This window comes from Dasypus novemcinctus, chromosome 26, assembly GCF_030445035.2.
Source record: "Dasypus novemcinctus isolate mDasNov1 chromosome 26, mDasNov1.1.hap2, whole genome shotgun sequence".
NCBI classification, from domain to species: domain Eukaryota; kingdom Metazoa; phylum Chordata; class Mammalia; order Cingulata; family Dasypodidae; genus Dasypus; species Dasypus novemcinctus.
This window is the reverse complement of record NC_080698.1, coordinates 8,818,958-8,837,670: the sequence shown is the minus strand read 5'-3', so window position 1 is coordinate 8,837,670 and position 18,713 is coordinate 8,818,958. Positions and strand designations below refer to the sequence as shown.

General features: G+C 41.0%; 1 protein-coding gene across 7 annotated transcripts in view; it reads left to right on the top strand.

Annotated features, from left to right (window-relative positions):
- MAP4 (microtubule associated protein 4) overlaps window positions 1-18,713 on the top strand; it is a 255,102-nt gene that overhangs the window by 224,541 nt on the left and 11,848 nt on the right. For all 7 annotated transcript variants that reach the window (XM_071212051.1, XM_071212054.1, XM_071212053.1 and 4 more), the window contains 6 exons: window positions 10,429-10,529; window positions 11,551-11,766; window positions 15,023-15,206; window positions 15,753-15,812; window positions 15,934-16,226; window positions 17,723-17,836. In XM_071212051.1, coding sequence (XP_071068152.1) covers window positions 10,429-10,529; window positions 11,551-11,766; window positions 15,023-15,206; window positions 15,753-15,812; window positions 15,934-16,226; window positions 17,723-17,836 — 968 coding nt within the window. The remainder of the gene's footprint in view (window positions 1-10,428; window positions 10,530-11,550; window positions 11,767-15,022; window positions 15,207-15,752; window positions 15,813-15,933; window positions 16,227-17,722; window positions 17,837-18,713) is intronic.

Genomic DNA, 18,713 nt, shown 5'->3' with positions numbered 1-18,713 from the left:
TGGAGTGAAATTGCCGGGTCATATGGTAATTCTGTATTTAACTTTCTGAGGAACCACTACACAGTTTTCAACAGTGGCTGCACCATTTTGCATTCCCAGAAATAATGTATGAGGGTTCCTATTTCTCTGCATCCTTGCCAACACTTGATATTTTCAGCTTTTTAAAATTAATAGCCATCCTAGTTGGTATGAAGAGGTATCTCGTAGTAGTTTCACTTGGCATTTCTTTAATGGTTAAGGCTGTCGATCATCTTTTCATATGTTTTTTGGCCATTTGAATATCTTCTTTAGATATCTACTCAACTCTTTGGCCCATTTTTTTAATTGGGTTGTCTTTTTGTTGTTGAGTTGTAGGATTTCTTTATATATTCTGGATATTTAAAAACCCTTATCAGATATATGATTTCTGAATACTTTCTCCCATTCAGTAGGGTGTCTTTTCACTTTCTTAATGTCTTTTGATGAAAAAAGTTTTAAATTTTGATGAAGTTCATTTTATATTTTTTTCTTTTGTTGCTTGTGCTTTTGATGTAAAATCTAAATGTCCATTGCAGTTGTCCATTATTGTTTTTATTTATTTTTTGGTCATGTACCATTTTGATTTCCTACTTATTTCCTCTCCATATTTGAAAATTATTTTCTTAGTTGTTACCTTGATAATTTTCTATTCCTATATATCTCCTTCCCTCCTCCTTTATATTGTTATTGCCTCAGATTACAACTTTATATGTTTTATGCCCATTAACATAGATTTAAAATGTTGTTTACACGTGTCTGTTAAGTCATTTGGTGAGAGGGGATTAAGCAATAATATAGGGTTTTTTATTTAGCTATATAGATACCTTTACCAGTGTTCTTTATTTCCTCTCATGGCCTTGGGTTACTGTCTGTCATCTTTATTTCACCCTGAATGACTCCCTTTAGCATTTCTTGTAGGGCATGTCTTCTGGTAATGATCTCTTTCACCTTTGTTATATGTAAATGTCTTAATTTCTCCTTCATTTTGGAAAGATAATTTTGCTGGATATAGATTTCTTGGTTGACAGTTTTTTCCTTAAGAATTTTAAATATATCATCTCACTGTCTTCTGACCTCTGTGTTTTTGATGGAAAATCTGCTGTTACTCTATTGGGCATCCCTTGTTTGTGATAAGTTGCTTCTTTCTTGTCTTTGGATTTTGACAATTTCACTATAATCTGTTTTGGTATACATTTCTTGGAATCTATCCTGCTTGGAATTCATTGAGCTTCCTCGATGTCTGTATTCATGTCTATCATCAGATTTGGGTATTTTTTTTTTGTTGTTATTGTTTCTTTTCCTTTTTTTTTTTTTTTAAATTTATTTTATTTATTTCTCTCCCCTTCCCCTGACCCCCATTGCCTGCTCTCTCTGTCCACTCACAGTGTGTTCTTCTGTGTCTGCTTGCACCCTCAGCGGCACCGGGAAACTGCATCTCTTTTCTGTTGTGTCATCTGCTGCGTCAGCTCTCTGTGTATGTGGCGCCACTCCTGGGCAAGCTGCACTTTTTTTAAATGGGGTGGCTCTCCTTGCAGAGCATACTCCTTGCACATGGGGCACCCCAACGCGGGGGTGCCCCTGCATGTCACAGCACTCCTTGTGAGCAACAGCTCTGCATACAGGCCAGCTCACCACACAGGTCGGGTGGCCCTGGGTATTAAACCCTGGACCCTCCCATATGATAGGTAGACACTCTATCAGTTGAGCCACGTTTGGTTCCCTGGTTATTGTTTCTTCAAATACTTTTTCAGCCCCTTTCTCTTTCTTTTGTCCTTATGGGATTTGGTGATGTGTATTCTTGTATTGTCAATGGTGACCCACTGGTCCCTGAGGCTCTGTTCATTTTTCTAATCCTCACACTGGATAATTTCAATCGTCATGTCTTCAAGTTTGGTGATTCTTTTTCTGATTCAAATCCATTGTTGAATCCATCTAGTGAGTTTTTCATGTCTTTTTCTTTTTATCTCCATCCTCCCACCCTGCTGTTTTGCTGTCTGTCTGTTTTGCTGTGTGATCTTTTGTATCTGTTTCTTTTTGTCTTCTCTCCTTGTTTTCTCCTCTAGGCTTCTCCGGAATTCAATCCTGGAAACCTCAGATGTGGGAGAGAGGTTCCCTGTTGCTTGTACCACCTTAGTCCCTGGCTTCTGTTGCATCTTGACTCTCCCCTGCATCTCTTTTGTTGCATCATCATCTTGCCGCATCGCTTGCTGGCTTGCGGCGCAGGCACGCCTTTACCAGGAGGCCCCAGGATCAAACCTCCCATGTTTTCCAGATTCCCTTTAGTTCTTTGTGTGCGGTTTTGTTTAGGTTGTTGCACGTATTTAAGGCAGTTGATTTCAAGTCTTTGACTAATAGTACCAGTATATGATCTTCCTCAGGGATGGTTTCTGGCAAATTCTTTTTTTTTTTCCTGTGAATAGGTCATACTTTCTTGTTTCTTTGTGTTTAGCAATTTTTTTGTTGAGAACTGAAAATTCTGAGTATTATGTTGTTTTAACTCTAGAAATCTAGTTGACCCACTCCTCTGGGATTACTGTTAATAGGTGTTTGTTGTTGTTGTTGTTGTTGTTGTTATTGAAGGCTGAAGCCATCAATCTCTGACTTATCCAAAGTATTTTTGCTTCCAAATTTGGTATGGGAAGAGAAAAGAGAAAGGAAAAAAAAAAGGTTCTGCCTCTTTTAGACTACTCTGCCAATTTTGCCTAATGGGGTTCGAACAACGGGTACCCTCAGAGTCCCTGCCACGTGACCCCTCCCCAATAATCTGAAGTAGTTGATTCAAAGCAGTAATTGGCTCCCCTGGATTTTGGAGGGCAAGCTCTTATAGACTATCCTGGAACCAGCATGCTACAACAGGAGCCCAAACTGCAGTCCTTACTCCTGCCTGCCACATGGTTGGAGGATGGGAAATGGTAGTCACTGCATGGAGGGTGAAATTCACTATCCTTCAGCCCTTCCTTGGATATGCTGCACAGTGGTCCACTGGACTCCAGAGTGTAAATAGTCGATTCTGACAGTTCCTGTCAGTTCAATAGTTGTTTTGGTGGAGAGACTGATTCCTGGAACGTCCTACTCTGTCATCTTCCCACAAGCCTTCAATTCTTTTCTCTTAAAATATGAAGTGACATTTATTTTCTAGGGTAGTGGTAAGAGGAACAGTGAGGAAAGACCCCTTGAAGACTGGCATTTTAAAAATGAAGATGTGCAGAGAAACTTCTTCTTACCCTTAGTTCCTCTGTGATTTTTTATGACTCCAGGATCACAAGAACCTGGATAGCCTATGCTGTTGCTTACTTCTAGCTGTTGCAGAACTGTAAGCTCCTCATCAGAAGGATTATGTCATCTTTTCATTGATTCTCAGGTGCCCTGGTTGTGCCATATATGTGCTAGGTGATGATGAGTCAATATTTTTGTTTTTGTTTTCAAAAAAGATCATTCAGGCTACTAGAAGACCTTCGAAATTGACAAATTCAATGATCAGCTCACCCAATAAATGTTTGAATGTGGGCTCCAATAAATGTTTGAATGCGGACTCTTCTAAAACACTAGTAGAAAAAATATATAAAGAATCGTTCATTGAACATGTCATTTTTAAGTGCCTACCAAGTATCAATCACTTATCTGGGCACTAGAAGTTGTCCTTGTCCTCAGGCAACTTATAATATAGTCAGGGTGATAGATAAATACATGTAATATAAAGTTAATTGTTATAAGTGACATGAGAGATGGATAAATAGTGCTTTGGGGTGGAAGGATGTGAATAATGGAAATTTTTTGGAGGAGAAGGTGTTTGAATTGGGCCTTAGAAACCTAGGACGCCTAACAATGCAGAGGGAAAGTTTTCCGGGCAAAAGGACTCATGTAAGCAAAGGTATGAAGCCTAAATAGCTCACATTAAGTAAAGGAAAAATGACTTGTGTTTATGGGTTACTTTCTTAAGAACTTTTCAATTACAAAGAAGAGAAGCACTCTTTTACATTAACTTCCCAGTTAATTTCCCATTGTCCCTGCTCCTCACCCCTATTTACCTATACTCTATATATACTCTACTTTCTGCTCTATGAGTATGCATATTCTCTGATATTTTCTTCGTGGTTACCATGAGGCTTAAAATTAACATCCTAAACCTATAACAATCTTGTTTCCTTTGATACTAACTTAACTTCAGCAACATATATAAACTATGTTCCTGTCATCCTCTTGTCCCCTCCCTGTGTTTATGTAGTTCTTTTCATAGATTACATATTTATACATAATGAGTCCAAACCATTTATTTATCATTATATTTTTTGTATTTGCCTTTTGGATCTTATAGAAAGTAAAATAGTGGAGTTACAAATCAAAATTACAGTAGTACTGGTATTTATGTTTACCCATGTCATTCTCTTTACTGGTGGCCTTTATTTCTTCATGGGCCTTCAGCCAATTGTCAAGTGCCCTTTTCAACCTACAGAATTCCCTTTAACATTTCTTATCAGGCCAGTCTAATGGTGACAAACTCCCTCAGCTTTTATTTGGGAGTCTTAATTCCTTCCTCATTTTTGAAAGAGAGTTTTGTCATGTACAGAATTTTTGGTTGGCAGTTTTCTGCTTTCTCCACTTTAAATATGTCTTTCCACTGCTTTTTTTTTTTTAATCTTTTTTATTGTATTTTTTTTAAGATACATAGATCACAAAAAATGTTACATTAAAAAATATAAGAGGTTCTCATATACCCCGCACCCCACCCACCCCACTCCTCCACATCAACAGCCTCTTTCATCGTTGTGGCACATTCATTGTATTTGGTGAATACATTTTGGAGCACCGCTGCACTGTGTGGATTATAGTTTACATTGTAATTTGCACTCTCCCCCACTACAGTGGAAGTGTTCCAAAAGATCGTGCAATGACGGATATAGGTCATGTTAAATTTCACCAAAAATGTATAAACATCTGTAGGCTAAAATGTAAATCCACTGGTTTCTTGCTTTGGTTTCTGATGAGAAATCGGCACTTAATCTTAATGAGATTGCCTTGAACATGACACACTCCTTCTCTCTTGTGGCTTTCAGAATTCTCTCTGTATCTTTGTCATTTGACAGGTTGGTTATAATGTGATGCGATTTGGGTCTATTTGGGTGTATGCTATTTGGAGTTAATTGAGCATCTTGGATGTGCATATTCATGTCTTTTCTTAAATTTTGGGAAGTTTTCAGTCATTATTTCTTGAATGTTCCCTCTGTTCCTTTCTCTCTTCTCCTTCTGAGATTCCCACAATATGTATATTATTACACTTTATTACACTTGAAGGTATCCCACAGGTTCCTCAAGCTCTGAACTTTTCATTGTTCACTCTTTCTGATCCTTGGACTGTATGATTTCAATGGTCATATTTTCAAGCTCACTAATTCTTTCTTCTGCCAACTCCAGTTTACTGTTTTGAATCCCTCTTCAGAATTTTTTTTACATCTGATATTATGATCTTCAGCTATGTTTGGTTCCTTTTCATAATTTCCATCTCTCTATTTATATTCTTTTTGTGGTCATCATTTCCCAGTTTGCTTTAGTTCTTTTATGTTTTCCTTTAGCTGTTTGAGCATATAAGATCTAATATTTCTATCATCGGAATCCCAGAAAAAGAAGAGAAAGAATGTAGCACTGAGCAACTATTTGAAGAAATAATAACTGAAAACTTCCAAATTTGACAAAAGATAGACGCCTACTGGTTTCAGAAACAGAGCTAACTCCAAATAGGATAAACACAAAGAAAGCCATGTCAAGGTACATCATAATTAAACTTTGAAAACAAAATACAAAAGAAATCTTAAAAGCATGCTGAGAGAAATGATGTTATTACCTATAGTAGGAGACTAGCAATTCAGATTTCTTATCAGAAACCATTGCAGGTAGGAATGGCACAACATTTTTCAAGTGCTAAAAGAAAGGAACTATCAACTGTAGATTCTATATCTGATGAAACTATCCTTAAGAAATGAAGAGGAAATAGACATTCTTAGAGAAAGGAAAGCTATAACACCATCTGATGTGCTCAATGTATGAAGAAGAAATATTTAAGACATTCTATTTAAAAGTGGTATGGGCAAAGACCCTAAAAGGAAGTAAGGTATTAATGCTTCATTTAAAGTGGCAAAATGTTTATATTGGTGGACTGTGATAAATTATATATGTATATTGTAATACATGGAGAACTATACAAAGCAATGTACTCAAAAACACTAAAATCCTTAGTATGAAAGGAAATTCAGATTGGTGTATGTGCTTGGCTGAGGAGCCAGTGGGCAAAGCTACCATCTGTGGAATCGTGACTGAACACTTCTAAGTCAGAATCCCGCCCAGTTGGAATGATCAGCAGCACTGCAGAGCCTCATTTGGCCTCGGATAGCCATCGTGCATGCCTGTGCATGCAGCACCCACCACTGTGTGTCGGGACTAGGGTCCAGTGTGGAGAGCCCCTCGTCCTGTGAAAGGGGGCTACCCTTTCGCCCGTTACACACCACACATTTGGAGGAACCTGGTGCTAAACCACTTAAAGATGACCTGCTTCCAGACAACCTGGCTCTCACTGCCATCTATTGAAAGTCAACCCTTGACACAAGAGGTTGTTTTAAAAAAAAAAAACAAAAACCTGAAATTCTAAAGAATGTTCAAGTACCCCATAGGAAAGCAAGAAAAGAGAAACAGAAGAATAGAGTGAAAAAACAGGGACCAAAAAATAAAATGGCAGGCTTAAACCCTAACATTTCAAAAACTACTTAAAATGAAAATGATCTAAATACTACACTCATCAGACAAATTGGAGAAGTTGATTTTAAAAATCATGACCCAAGTATATTATCTACAAGAAACTCATGTTAAACATATAACATATGTAGTCTGAAAGTAGAATAGAGAAGTAGATGTGGCTCAGGCGACTGGGCTCCCACCCTACCACATGGGAGGTCGCTGGTTTGAATCTGATGCCACCTAAAGAAGACAGCGAACTGGCGTGATGGGCAGGCACAGCAAGCTGACACATAAGAGACACAAGAAGAAAAACATAATGAAAGACCCAACAAAGCAAGGAGCAGAGGTTCCCGGTGCCTCCTAAAGAAGACAGTGAGCTAATGCAACCAGCAGGTGCAGCGAGCTGACACTACAAGATGATGCAACGAGAGATGCAGAGAGGGAAAACATAATGAGAGACACACAAAATAAGCAGGGAGTGGAGGTGGCTAAAGCAATTAGGCACCTCCCTCCCACATCAGAGGTCCTGGGTTCAGCTCCCAGTGCCTCCTAAAGAAACAAGGAAGACGAACAAACACAGCAAGTAAAAAACAACAAGGGCGTGGGTAGAAAAAAATAAAATTAATCCTAAAAAAAAAAAAGTAGAATGGGAAAAGATATATTAGCATTGATTTGGGGAAGCAGATGTGGCTCAGAGGAAAGACAAAGAGAGGCACAACAAACCAAGGAGTGGAGGTGGCTCAGGTGATTAAGCACCTCTCTTCCATATGGGAGGTCCTGGGTTTGGTTCCTGGTGCCTCCTGAAGAGAAGATGAGCAAACACAGAGCACACAGCAAATGGACGCTGAGAGCAGACAGTGACCACAAACAATGGGGGGGAGGGTGGCAGGCATAAATAAATCTTAAAAACAAAACATTGATTTTGGGGAAAAAGCAGGAGTTAGCTACATTAATATCTGACAAAGCAGATTTCAGAGCAAAAAATAAAGGATCACTTGACCAAGAAGACTAGTGATCCTAAATATGTATGCTCCAAACAAAAGAGCTTCAAAATACATAAAACAAATCCACAGTTATAGTTGGGGGTTTCTGCACCCCACTTTAAGAAATATAGAACCACTAGACTGAATATTAGTAAAGGTATATAAGAATATAACAACACCATCAAACAACAGGATCTAGTTGAATGCTTAGTTCAGCAATAGCAGAGTACACATCCTTTTCAAATGTCCATGGAACTTTCACCAAGATGGGTCCTGGGTCATAAAAGAAATGTCAGTAAATTTTTAAAAATTGAAACGATAAAAGAATATATATTCTCTCACCATAATGAATTAATTATAATCCAATAACAAAGATCACAGGAAACTCTTCAACACTTGGAAATTAAACAGTACATTCCAAATAATCCATGTTTGTTCATTTCAGACCAAGATCGTCCATTCATACTGCTAGAATTTAGTGTACTATAGTTATACAAGACATTAACATTCAGGAAGGTGAGGTGAAGGGTACATAGAACCTCCTGGTACATTTCTTTGCAACTTCCTGTGAATCTATCATTATTTCAAAATAAAGCATTCTTTAACAAGTCTCCTAGCCTCCCCCTATTTTAGTTTCCTGACTGCTAAAACAAACACTATATAATAGGTTGACATAACAACAAGAATGTATTGGCTCACAGTTTCGGAGGCCTGCTTCCTCCTGGAGTCAGCATCTTCCAGCTGCTTGATGATCTTTGGGGTTCCTTGGCTTTTCTATCATATGGCAGCGTACCTGGAGGCATCTGACTTTTCTTATCCGGGTTCTGTTGACTTTCACCTTCAGACTGTTCCCCCATGGCTTCTCTCATTGTCCAACATTTATTCTGCTTCTACAGGAATCCAGTAATCCAGATTAAAGCCTGCCTGGTTAAACATTAACTGGAGTAACATCTTAAAGCAATCTTAACGTACTATAGGTCCACACCCTCCGGAATGCGGAACAAATCCAAGCACATTCCAAACTGGGGGACACGCTTCAATCCACCATACACCCTAAAAAAAATTAGGTTACCATTGTTTGGTTTCATCATACTCCTTCCAAAGATTTTTAAAGCATGTATACAAGTGTATTTCCAATAGGAATGATTTTTTCTTCTCCCCACCCCTTTCTATACAAATGGTTTCATGTGATACATATTTGCTTTGTTGCTTTTTTCCCCCACCTAGTAAATAAAGTTATTCCATACCAGTCATAAAAGAATTTCTTCATGCTTTATTTTATTGCTTCAGATTCAGGGATTACACTGGTGGATATGCCATAATGTTTTAGCTAGTTTCCTAATGATAAAGGTTACTGAATTGTAAAAAAAAAAAAAAAAAATAGATTACTGGATCATTTCATTCCTTTGCTTTTAGAAGCAATGACCTGGGTAAAAAACCCTGAACATTTTCCATTTTGCAGATGTATGAATCTGTCTCTAAGATAAATTTCTAGAAACTGGGTTTCTGGATTAAAATCATCTCCATTTGTAATTTTCAAAGGCACCACTAAATTTTCCTGCAAATGGATTGAACCAATTCACAACCCATCAGCAGTGTGTTTCCCAGTATTGTCCCCAACAATTATTTTCAAACTTTAGGACTTTTGACAATATGTTAGATTTAAAATTACATCTGAATGTAATTTTCATTTCTCATATTATATTTGAAAGTGGGCATATTTTTGTATTTTCAAGGGCCATTTGGATTTCTTTTTTTGTAAACTGTGTGCATAGTCTTTTGGCCATTTTTTCTATTGCATCAGTGACAATTGTAGAAGGTATTGATTGGAAGAAGTTATTTATATCATAAGTCTTTGGTATGAGTTTCAAGCGTATTTTCCTGTTTGTCATTTGCCTTTTTACTTTTCTAATAGTGTTTTTTTTTTTTTTTGGTTTGATTTTTCACCATGTTGAAGTTTTCTTAATTTTCCTGGCATCCAGCTTCTTCTGTTTTGTGGCTTTTAGATTTTTTGCCATGGTTAAAATGACTGCCTCCATGCCAAGGTTATAAACCTTGGTGGTATCTTACTGCTTTCGGGTGTAGCCCTCTTGAAACCTGGAGTGACCTCTCCACAGTAGTGCACAGCAGCAGACCTTATTTCTGGCCCTGGCTAACTGCTGTGTTTCATGGACTTCCTTGGTCCTGTTGGGAATCTGGGGCATTGCTAGAACTAGATTGAGTTAACCTCACATCCTCTATGATGTGAGGCTTTACAGAGAGAGGAAGTAAGGGGAGAACACTGAGTGATTTTCTGGCTCTTACCCCATCTCTCAGCAAGCTTTATTCTAAGAGACAGACTCCATTAGAAGGGGGTTTTGTTCCCAGTGTACTCTAGGAGTTAGTGCTTGGGTGACAGAACCCCTGCCATGGTCTCCAGGGAAGGGAAACCAACCTTCAAGGGCCATTTCCTTCCACTGATTATATGTACAAATCCCACTTAGGTTGCTTCTCCACAGGGACAAGCTCCCTGATCTCTGGAATCTAAAACTGTCCTCCTTCACAATGAGAACTTGTCCGCATTTTCGCAACACCAGCCTTGTGGATTTTTTCAGAATGAAATGCTAAGTAGTGGTCTGTCTCTGCTAAGCCTTGCATTTTCAAAATGGGTATGAAGAAATTTTGCTTAGCATAATTCCCTTCCCCACCTTTTTTGGAATAGCCAAGCCAGAAGAAGGACAGCCTCCTGTGAGTGTGACCGGAAATGACATCACCCCCCCTCCAAACAAGGAGCTCCCACCAAGCCCAGAGAAGAAAACAAAGGTAAGTGCCAAAATGGTGGGTTATCTTCTACTGCTATAATTTTTTAAAACGTAGCATCTTCTGCCTATTGCTTGAATCATGAGTGAAATTTCTTTTTTCTGAGCTGTTACGAGTCCTTCCTCAAACTTGGATATGCTTAGAAAGTATTTTATGTTCCCATTTTACCATAGTGTCTAACTCAAACCTTAAAATCTCTTTTATTACTTTGAATATCTGTAGAAATGTTCCATAAAGGTTGCTTCTGCTATTCTCACCAACAACCAAAAAGGGGACAATTGCACAACTATTCTGAAGCAGAGTCCTAAATCTGCAGTTATGAAACAGGAACACAGATTTTTAAGGTAGCATAGCTTAGGAAACTTATTGGTATTTACTGCAAAGTTCGAATGCCACGTTTTAACATGGTCTTAAAACGATGCAGATGTTTCCCCATTGAGGTACAAATAATAGTGGCTTCATCACCTGCTGATGGTTTTTTGTTTGTTTGTTTGTTTGTTTGTTTGAGGTACTAGGGATAGAACCCAGAACCTCATATGGGGAAAGATGAAGCTCAACCACTGAGCCACATTGGCTTCCCTTAGTTGGGTTTTCATTTGTTTGCTTGTTTGCTTTTTTGTTTTGTTTTTAGGAGGCACCGGGAACCAAACCCAAGACCTCCCATGTGTAAGCAGGCACTCACCTGTTCCCTGATGATTTTCTTTATAGAATTATTGCATCTGCCAAAAGTTAGCTGTTTAAAGCAATTACTGAATTTAAATCTTCAGGAGCCAAACTGTTGGAATTTGCGGCACTGTCATTAAAAATAATTGCCATTTTTCTTAATTTTATCCCCAAGTCAATCCATTTATACTAAACTCAGAAGAAAGGGATGCTAATTTTCAGTTGTGTCTATCCTCATTGCTTATTATTTTACTTTGAATTGTGCAATTTATACCTTTTTTTCATTTGTTTTTATTCTTGTCTGTGTGTTTAATGTTGGCCTTTTAAACATAAAATAAAAAACCAACAAATCAACCTAAAGCCTTTGGCCACCACTCAACCTGCAAAGACTTCAACATCGAAAGTCAAAACACAGCCCACTTCTATCCCTAAGCAACCAGCTCCCACCACCTTTGGTGGGTCGAATAAAAAACCCATGAGCCTTGCTTCAGGCTTAATACCAGCTGCCCCACCCAAACGCCCTGCTGCCGCCACTGCCAGGTCTTCCACCTTACCTTCAAGAGATGGGAAGCCAAAGGTAAGTTGTCATTTAAATACTGTGCTAGGGAAAAGTTTCCCCTTAGTGTCAGATAGGTTTATGTTACTATTAGACAATGGAATATGGCTGGTTGAAATTGGGAAAAGGCAAGGGAAATGGAGGAAGGATGATTTCAAAATCATTTTGGAAGGGCCCGTTGATGCAGCCATCGCATTTTGAATCCCTTTTATAATGTTTTACCCTTCTCTGCCCTGGTTGGAGGCAATCAATATACCATCTACTTTGGTTCCACCTCTTTTTTCCCAACTCTTTAGTCTTTTCCTATTTAATCACTTGTTAAGCAATTTCTTCAGACACACCCCCATACTAAGTAGACTCTCTCTTTTCTTTTTAGGTATAATTCCATATCAAATTCGTTTCTTTGTTTTTCTCTTCAATCATACTGCATAAGAGAATTTTACCCATTATTTTTGTAATATAATTAGCTTCCAGCTTATCTTGATAGATTTCAGCATCATGTGATGACTTACTTGGTTTTTGGCATTAGGCTGTCTCTCCCTGGGCTCCTTCTAAAATTTTCCAGTTCTTCAGGTCACTCACACTCACTTTATTGCCCAGAAACTGGTCACACTTGCATCAGCATTAGCTTTACAGGATTGTTCCAGGAGGAGAGTATGGGTGGAGGCTATGGCTACCTTCCTCAGCATTTGAGGAACCCTGTCTTCTTGTTTTAGTTGAGAAGGACCTTTACATCAGCCTGATGTTACTCTTCAAATTTGTGGTGGGAAATAGTTTCCTATGTTAAAATGTCAGTGTTTTAATATAATTCTTATAAAGAAAACTGATTGGAACCTAGGAATTCTAGTCTGGGTTGAAACTCTGGCCAAGAAATTGAGAAGTTCTATCATAGAATAGGAATGATAAAATCTCTTAAAGCTTTCTCTCTGAGGCTCATTTACCCAGTTTGCTTCTTGATCTTAAGAAAACAATTTATTTGAATAAGAGGACAGAGGGAAGGTGACAGAGGAGCCATGTTGCAGCTACTGCTCGAGATGTTATCCAGAAGCAGTTCCTGGAGCAGACAATGAACTTTCACTTTATAATAACGATGATGATGATGATGATAATGTTTAGGTATACTCTCCTGGTGTGTTTTTGTTTTTGTTTTGTTTTGTTGTTGTTGTTTTGGAGGTACTGGGGGTTGAATCCGGCATCACTTACATGTGAAGCAGGCGCTCATCCACTGAGCTACACTTGTTCTGCTACTGTCCTGGTTTCTCTACTCTTTAATTCTCTCTTGCACCAACCCACAGTATAGATATTAGTGTCTTCATTTTATAGCTGAGGAAGCTTAAACTCAGTTAAATAACCTTCTAAAGGTCCAGTACTTGTAAGTGGCAGAGCTAGTATTTGAACCTGGGTCTAAGTCTGATGCTGATGCTCAGGGCCTCCCTCTGCACTGTTCTTCTTTGGCTTTTTGCCTTGCAGCTTTTAGACAGCTTGTTGAGATACAGCTGACTTAGAGAGGTGATCTGCATTATAATTATTATATTGTTTGTCTTTTAGATAAGAAATAGATTGAAACATTTTGAGAGATGATAAAAACTAAGTCTAATGAAATATGGTTTTTTTCTACCTTTTTATGGTAGAAAGATTTCTAAAGGCAAACAAAGGAGAAAAACCCTGCTCAGAAAAAAATGAGTAGATACATTATTGCAGCAGAGGAGAAAATATAAATTGAGTAGCAGTAGAGTAACTGGCTATGAGGGCAGGTTGATTGATTCTGCTACATGCTGAGGCCAAGAGCCTCACATCTGACGGATGTGACATCCTGCAGAGATTTCTATCCTACAAAAATTTTTCCAGACATATTTTATCATTATTACTCGTATTAGCAAAGTATTAAGACTGCACTAGATTATTCTGAATCATAGTCACATTATTGAAAATTTGAAGGATACCCCAGAGAACATCTGGTTTAGTCCTCAAATTTTAGAGTAGTCACAGAGAGGGAACCCCTGTGAACCAACTCCTGTGGTACGCTCCAGGCAGAAGAGGAGCAAACTCAATTCCCTGGTTCAAGTTTAGAATTCTTTGTACCATACTTAGGGCCTTCACTTGTGGAAATGGTCATTACCCTACATTTTCAGATTTAAACTTCATTTAACTGGAAGCCAGCCCTTTAATTTCTGAGTACCTCCTTAGCTGATTTTCTACTTAAGCAAATCCTGGTTGTCTTCTTCCAACAAACTGCCCTCAGTACAGCAGTTTTTCTTGGAGTGAAAAAGTTAGGTCTACTGCACCTGTGGGTTGGCCTACTCTCTTGAATGACATGGTCTGTCCGCTTATCAAAGTAAAGTTTTCATCCCCTTTTCCCATAGAACCCAGCTAAAACTACTCCTTCCCTTCCTGGCAATGTTCCCAGCTTTCATGTTAGAGGAACTAGGGTGACTAGGATGCCACGCATCTCCCCTTCTGCTTTCAGTTCATAGTGCAACACCAGTACTCCTCATTCTGTTGGTCAGGTTTGCACTGTCCACCTGCCCCTTCTTATTGCCTTGGCATCATCATCCTCTGTTCCCTAAAACTACACATTATCAAGGCTAGTCCTTAAAGATGCTCAGTTCTAACTTCCTTTTTCCACATGAAGAAATAAAGCTCAGAAATGTCCAGTGATTTGCCCAGGAGCACACTGAGTTAGAGGCAGGCCTGGGGCTGGGGCACAGGCTTCTCTATTTTTAAAAATTAATTAATTTTTTTAGGAGCCCAGGACCTCGTACATGGGAAGCATGTATCACCCGTGCTACACCCTCTCCCCTAGCACAGGCCTCTGATTCCCCTGTTCAGCATCCACTAGTTGCCTATTAGCCGGAAAAAATGACTGAGTTTGACTGAAAGTAATTTTTAAAACAATGTTTTTGTGTTTATTTAATGCAGTTATCTTTGGCCAAGTATTTAATACATTTGATTTTATTACATTAAATACATTAATATTTAATACAGTAGCTATTCAGGCAAACATAGGTTGTGGTGTGGTATACTTTCCAGGGCTAGTCATTCTCACTTGTTCTGAGTGAATTAAGAAGTTTGTCTCCCCATTTGCTGACCCCAGATCACACAGCTCTCTATATGGCCAGTTTCTCCCTTTGGCAGGAGAATTTTGATCTGTATCTTCTCCTGTCAGTAGTTCCCAAGCCTGTTTTCTGGTGCATGCGTGTAGGGGGCCATCTCTTTTTCCTGGCTTCCTGGGGCTACTGCTGGCCCCCAGCTCTTACTCCCCCTTTTCTGTTACCAGCCTGTCACAGAGGCAAAGATTCCTGAGAAACGGGCCTCACTGTCCAAGCCAGCCTCTGCCCCAGCCTTCAGACCTGGCTCCAAGAACACCCAGGCTGTCCCGAAAGCCACCGCAGCTGCCTCTCCTGCCTTAGGTGGGCTAAGCAGTAGGAGCCCCCCCACACCTCTGCCCAAGAGGCCCGCCGGTGAGTATTGCCTGTGCTTCCCTCTATGGGACCCAGTGGGGAGGAGAATGTGGCCTTGGCTTTGCTCCAGCCATACCTCTAGCCAGCATCACAGACAAAGCTGTGCACATCGGCTTAGGTCCCAGGCCTCAGTGAGTACACTGAAAATCTGGCAGCCTGATGGGTCTAATCACTTAACAAGCCTGAGTCTCCATGTAAAGTTAACAGTTTTGTATGTTCAGAAAAATCTTGAGTGAGGGGGATCCTCATGAACCTCCCGAGTACCCTTTCACAGTTACTCAGCACTGTTTCTTTCTTAGTTACCAACACATTGTGGCTATGGGCTTGCCTGGTAAGAAATAGGCAATTAATCCCACGGGCTTGTATTGATAACTGACTTAAGAGGAAGCTGCAGTATGTCACCTCCTACGGGCCACAGGGGCAAGGACTGTACACAGCTGCTTAATTCACTACTTCATTCCCAGACACAAGCACAGTCTCTGGCTCAAAAGGGGCCCTAAGTGATTGTTGAAAGAATGGCCCTATAGGTTAGTTTTATCTGTGCAGCCATCAAGACTGAAGGAAAACCTGTAGACATCAAGAAGATAGCTGCAAAGTCTGCACCAGGTAATAGCCCATCCCCTACTTTGTGGAACCCTAACTTGAACCTCCATCTCTTCTGTGGCTTTAAGCCTTTCTTTTTTTCTGCCCCTGAACCTATTGTTATCTCTCACTCCTGCCTTTGCAGCTGACTTGAGTCGCTCGAAGAGCACTTCCACCAGTTCTGTGAAGAAAAACACCACTGTCACTGGGGCAGCCCCCTCCACAGGGGTGGCTCCCAGCCGAGTCAAGCTCACACCCACCCCTCCACGGCCCTCCATGACTCCTTCCATGGACAAGAAGCTCACGGCAGCCAAGCCCAGCTCCTCTGCCCCCAGGCCGAGTCGCCTGTCTGCCAATGTTTCTGCCCCCGATTTAAAGAATGTCCGCTCTAAGGTCGGCTCCACGGAAAACATCAAGCATCAGCCTGGAGGAGGCCGGGTGGGTCCCAGGAGCTTGGGGTTCTTGGCATGCTGACCCCTGCTTTTGCCCCTGCCACATCCAACTGCTCTTCCCTAGGCATGTCCCAGTCCTCATACTAAAAACCAAGGGGCCCACCAAAAAGGGGGGCAGGCGGGATATATGATTCAGTGTCCATCGGGATTTTGCCAGGGCTCCAAGGTGGGTTTCAGGTCCCAGCAGCAGGGAAGTGGTGGGCTGAGCTCTGGGCTTTCCCTTCCCAGCTCAGTCAGAGAGGCTGTCATGTATATCAGGGTCTGGGCTTGTGTTTTTGTTAAGAGGCCAAAGGGGTCTTATACTTTATAGAATGAACAGGGGAGGCCTCTGAGGCTCAGTAAATTGAGGGACACTGAACATAAATCCTAGAACCAGGTTTTTCATGGTTTCTATTACTCCTGTCCTGTGAATGTCAGAGAGGCAAAAGGTGGAACACTGCTTCCCTCTCAACCCTTGGGTTGAGAATCTGTCTGAAGGAAGGTTAGGGCATCCTCTTGTGGCCAGAATGAATTGCTGCTGTAAGCCTCTGGCTTTCCTAAACAAAAGAACTGCATAGCATATAATGATGGAAAAAGGTGTGACAGGCCACAGTGCTTTACTTAAGGGATTTTCTGGTTACAGCCATCCCAGAGCCAATTTTTAACTTTCAGCAACCACAGGGTCTCCATGTGTGAGAAAGTGGTAGCAAAAGTCCATCTGCGAATGTTGAAGTCTCTGGCACCTTCTCATCTCTGACAGCCTTATCTAGCACTTAAGCCTTCACCTCCCAGGTTGGATACTTCAGTTTCTTCAATCTAGAGCTTTTAAAAAATTGAGGAGGGACAAAAATGAGGCAAAATTCTGCTATCGTTTGTTGCAAGACACTGATAGCTTACTGGGATGAGGCTGGGCTAAAGGCCTGAGAGTTACTTTTGTTAAGAGGCTGTGGCTTTGGCGTACCTGGGCAGGTGCCTGGGGCTGTGGTTCCCCTTCGTCTGCTCTTATGCTTTCCTGTTGCAAAAGTTGCAAGAGGTCTTGGTAGAGAATTAACTAGCTTGGTCTAATGATCAAATTATTTTCTGTTCTAATCTATCTGAGGGTGTGACACTTCTGTCACTAACAGTGGCTCCTTGTGACTGTGGCAGCTTGCTTGAGGCCTATTTGAATGTTTGAATGAGAGGACAGCGTGGTTTTAAAGTGAAAACGGCCACACATGCACACACAGAAGAGACTCACTGACTTGGCCTACTTCTCTCCCATTTTCTCTGTAAATAGTGTCGGTGGCAGCCTCCTATCTCAAGACTTTGTTCTGCAGCTCTTCTCCCTGTGCTCTTTTATTCAGGGGCCTTGGGCTTGGTCTGACCTTGGAAATGTGTGTTTTTCCCTGGGAGCAGGGATGACCTGCTTCTGCCTGGCGTCCTGACCTGGGCTCAAGGCCTTTTTTGACATTTGGGCTCTTATCCTCTCAGTTTGAAATTCGCCCTCCCTTTGTCTCCATCCAGGCCAAAGTAGAGAAAAAAACAGAGGCAGCCACTACAGCTCGAAAACCTGAACCTCATGCAGTCACTAAAACAGCTGGCCCCATTACGAGTGCCCAGAAACCGCCTGCTGGGAAAGTGAGTTTTTTTTTAGATTTTTACCTCGTGAAGGTAAAATGTGGTAAAATATTTCTTCCAGCCTGATTCACTTTCCCTCCTCTTGCACTTTTTTCCTGTCCTCCCCCTGTCCCGTGTTCCCTCCTCTGTTTCTGATGACTCAGCCACCAGAAAATCTTTTGGATTAAACCTGGGAGCCTGTCAGCCCTTTGGAGAATATTTATTGAGCTGGATAAAATGACTCCAGAAACTCCCAGTCACTTCCTCACACTTGACTTGAAACCCACCCCTATCAGCGTACACGCCCAGGTCCTTCCTCAGTAAGGCACGCACCCATAGTCCTCTAGCCTGGGGAGCCCTGGTGCCCCTCTGCTTTAAGCTCATCTGGAAGGCCCCTCTCCCAGTGCTCCCGGGTGTGAAGGTAACTTCATTTATCCTGGTGCCCAGGTCACCTCTTAACTGAAAGTTAGGACGCGCATTCCCATTGGAACCCCACTTACCATAGGAATTGCAGCAGCGACTAGAGGGCAGAGGTAAGGCAAAACTTGAGGTTCTTTCCCCTCACTTCCACACCCCGGAACCAGGCCCTTCCTACTTGCTGTGGGGCTCCTTCTTCCCTTGGCTGTGGCTGCTGGGTGGGCCTCCCTTGCCATGAGCTGCCAGAGCAACCTGAGCTCCAGCTCTTAGGGACCATGATCGGAGGTCTCGGTTCCAGGAATGTGTACAATTTGGGGAGGTAGGGAAGGTTGCACCATGGCTTCTGGATGACTACCAGAGGTACTGTGGGTCTCTGGTTCAGACCAGGGCTCATTAGGAAGTGATTTTCTTGCCAGTTACTTAAGATTGACATTGTTAGGTGGGCGTTTCTCAGGGTGGATTTCTCCATTCTGTGGAGAAC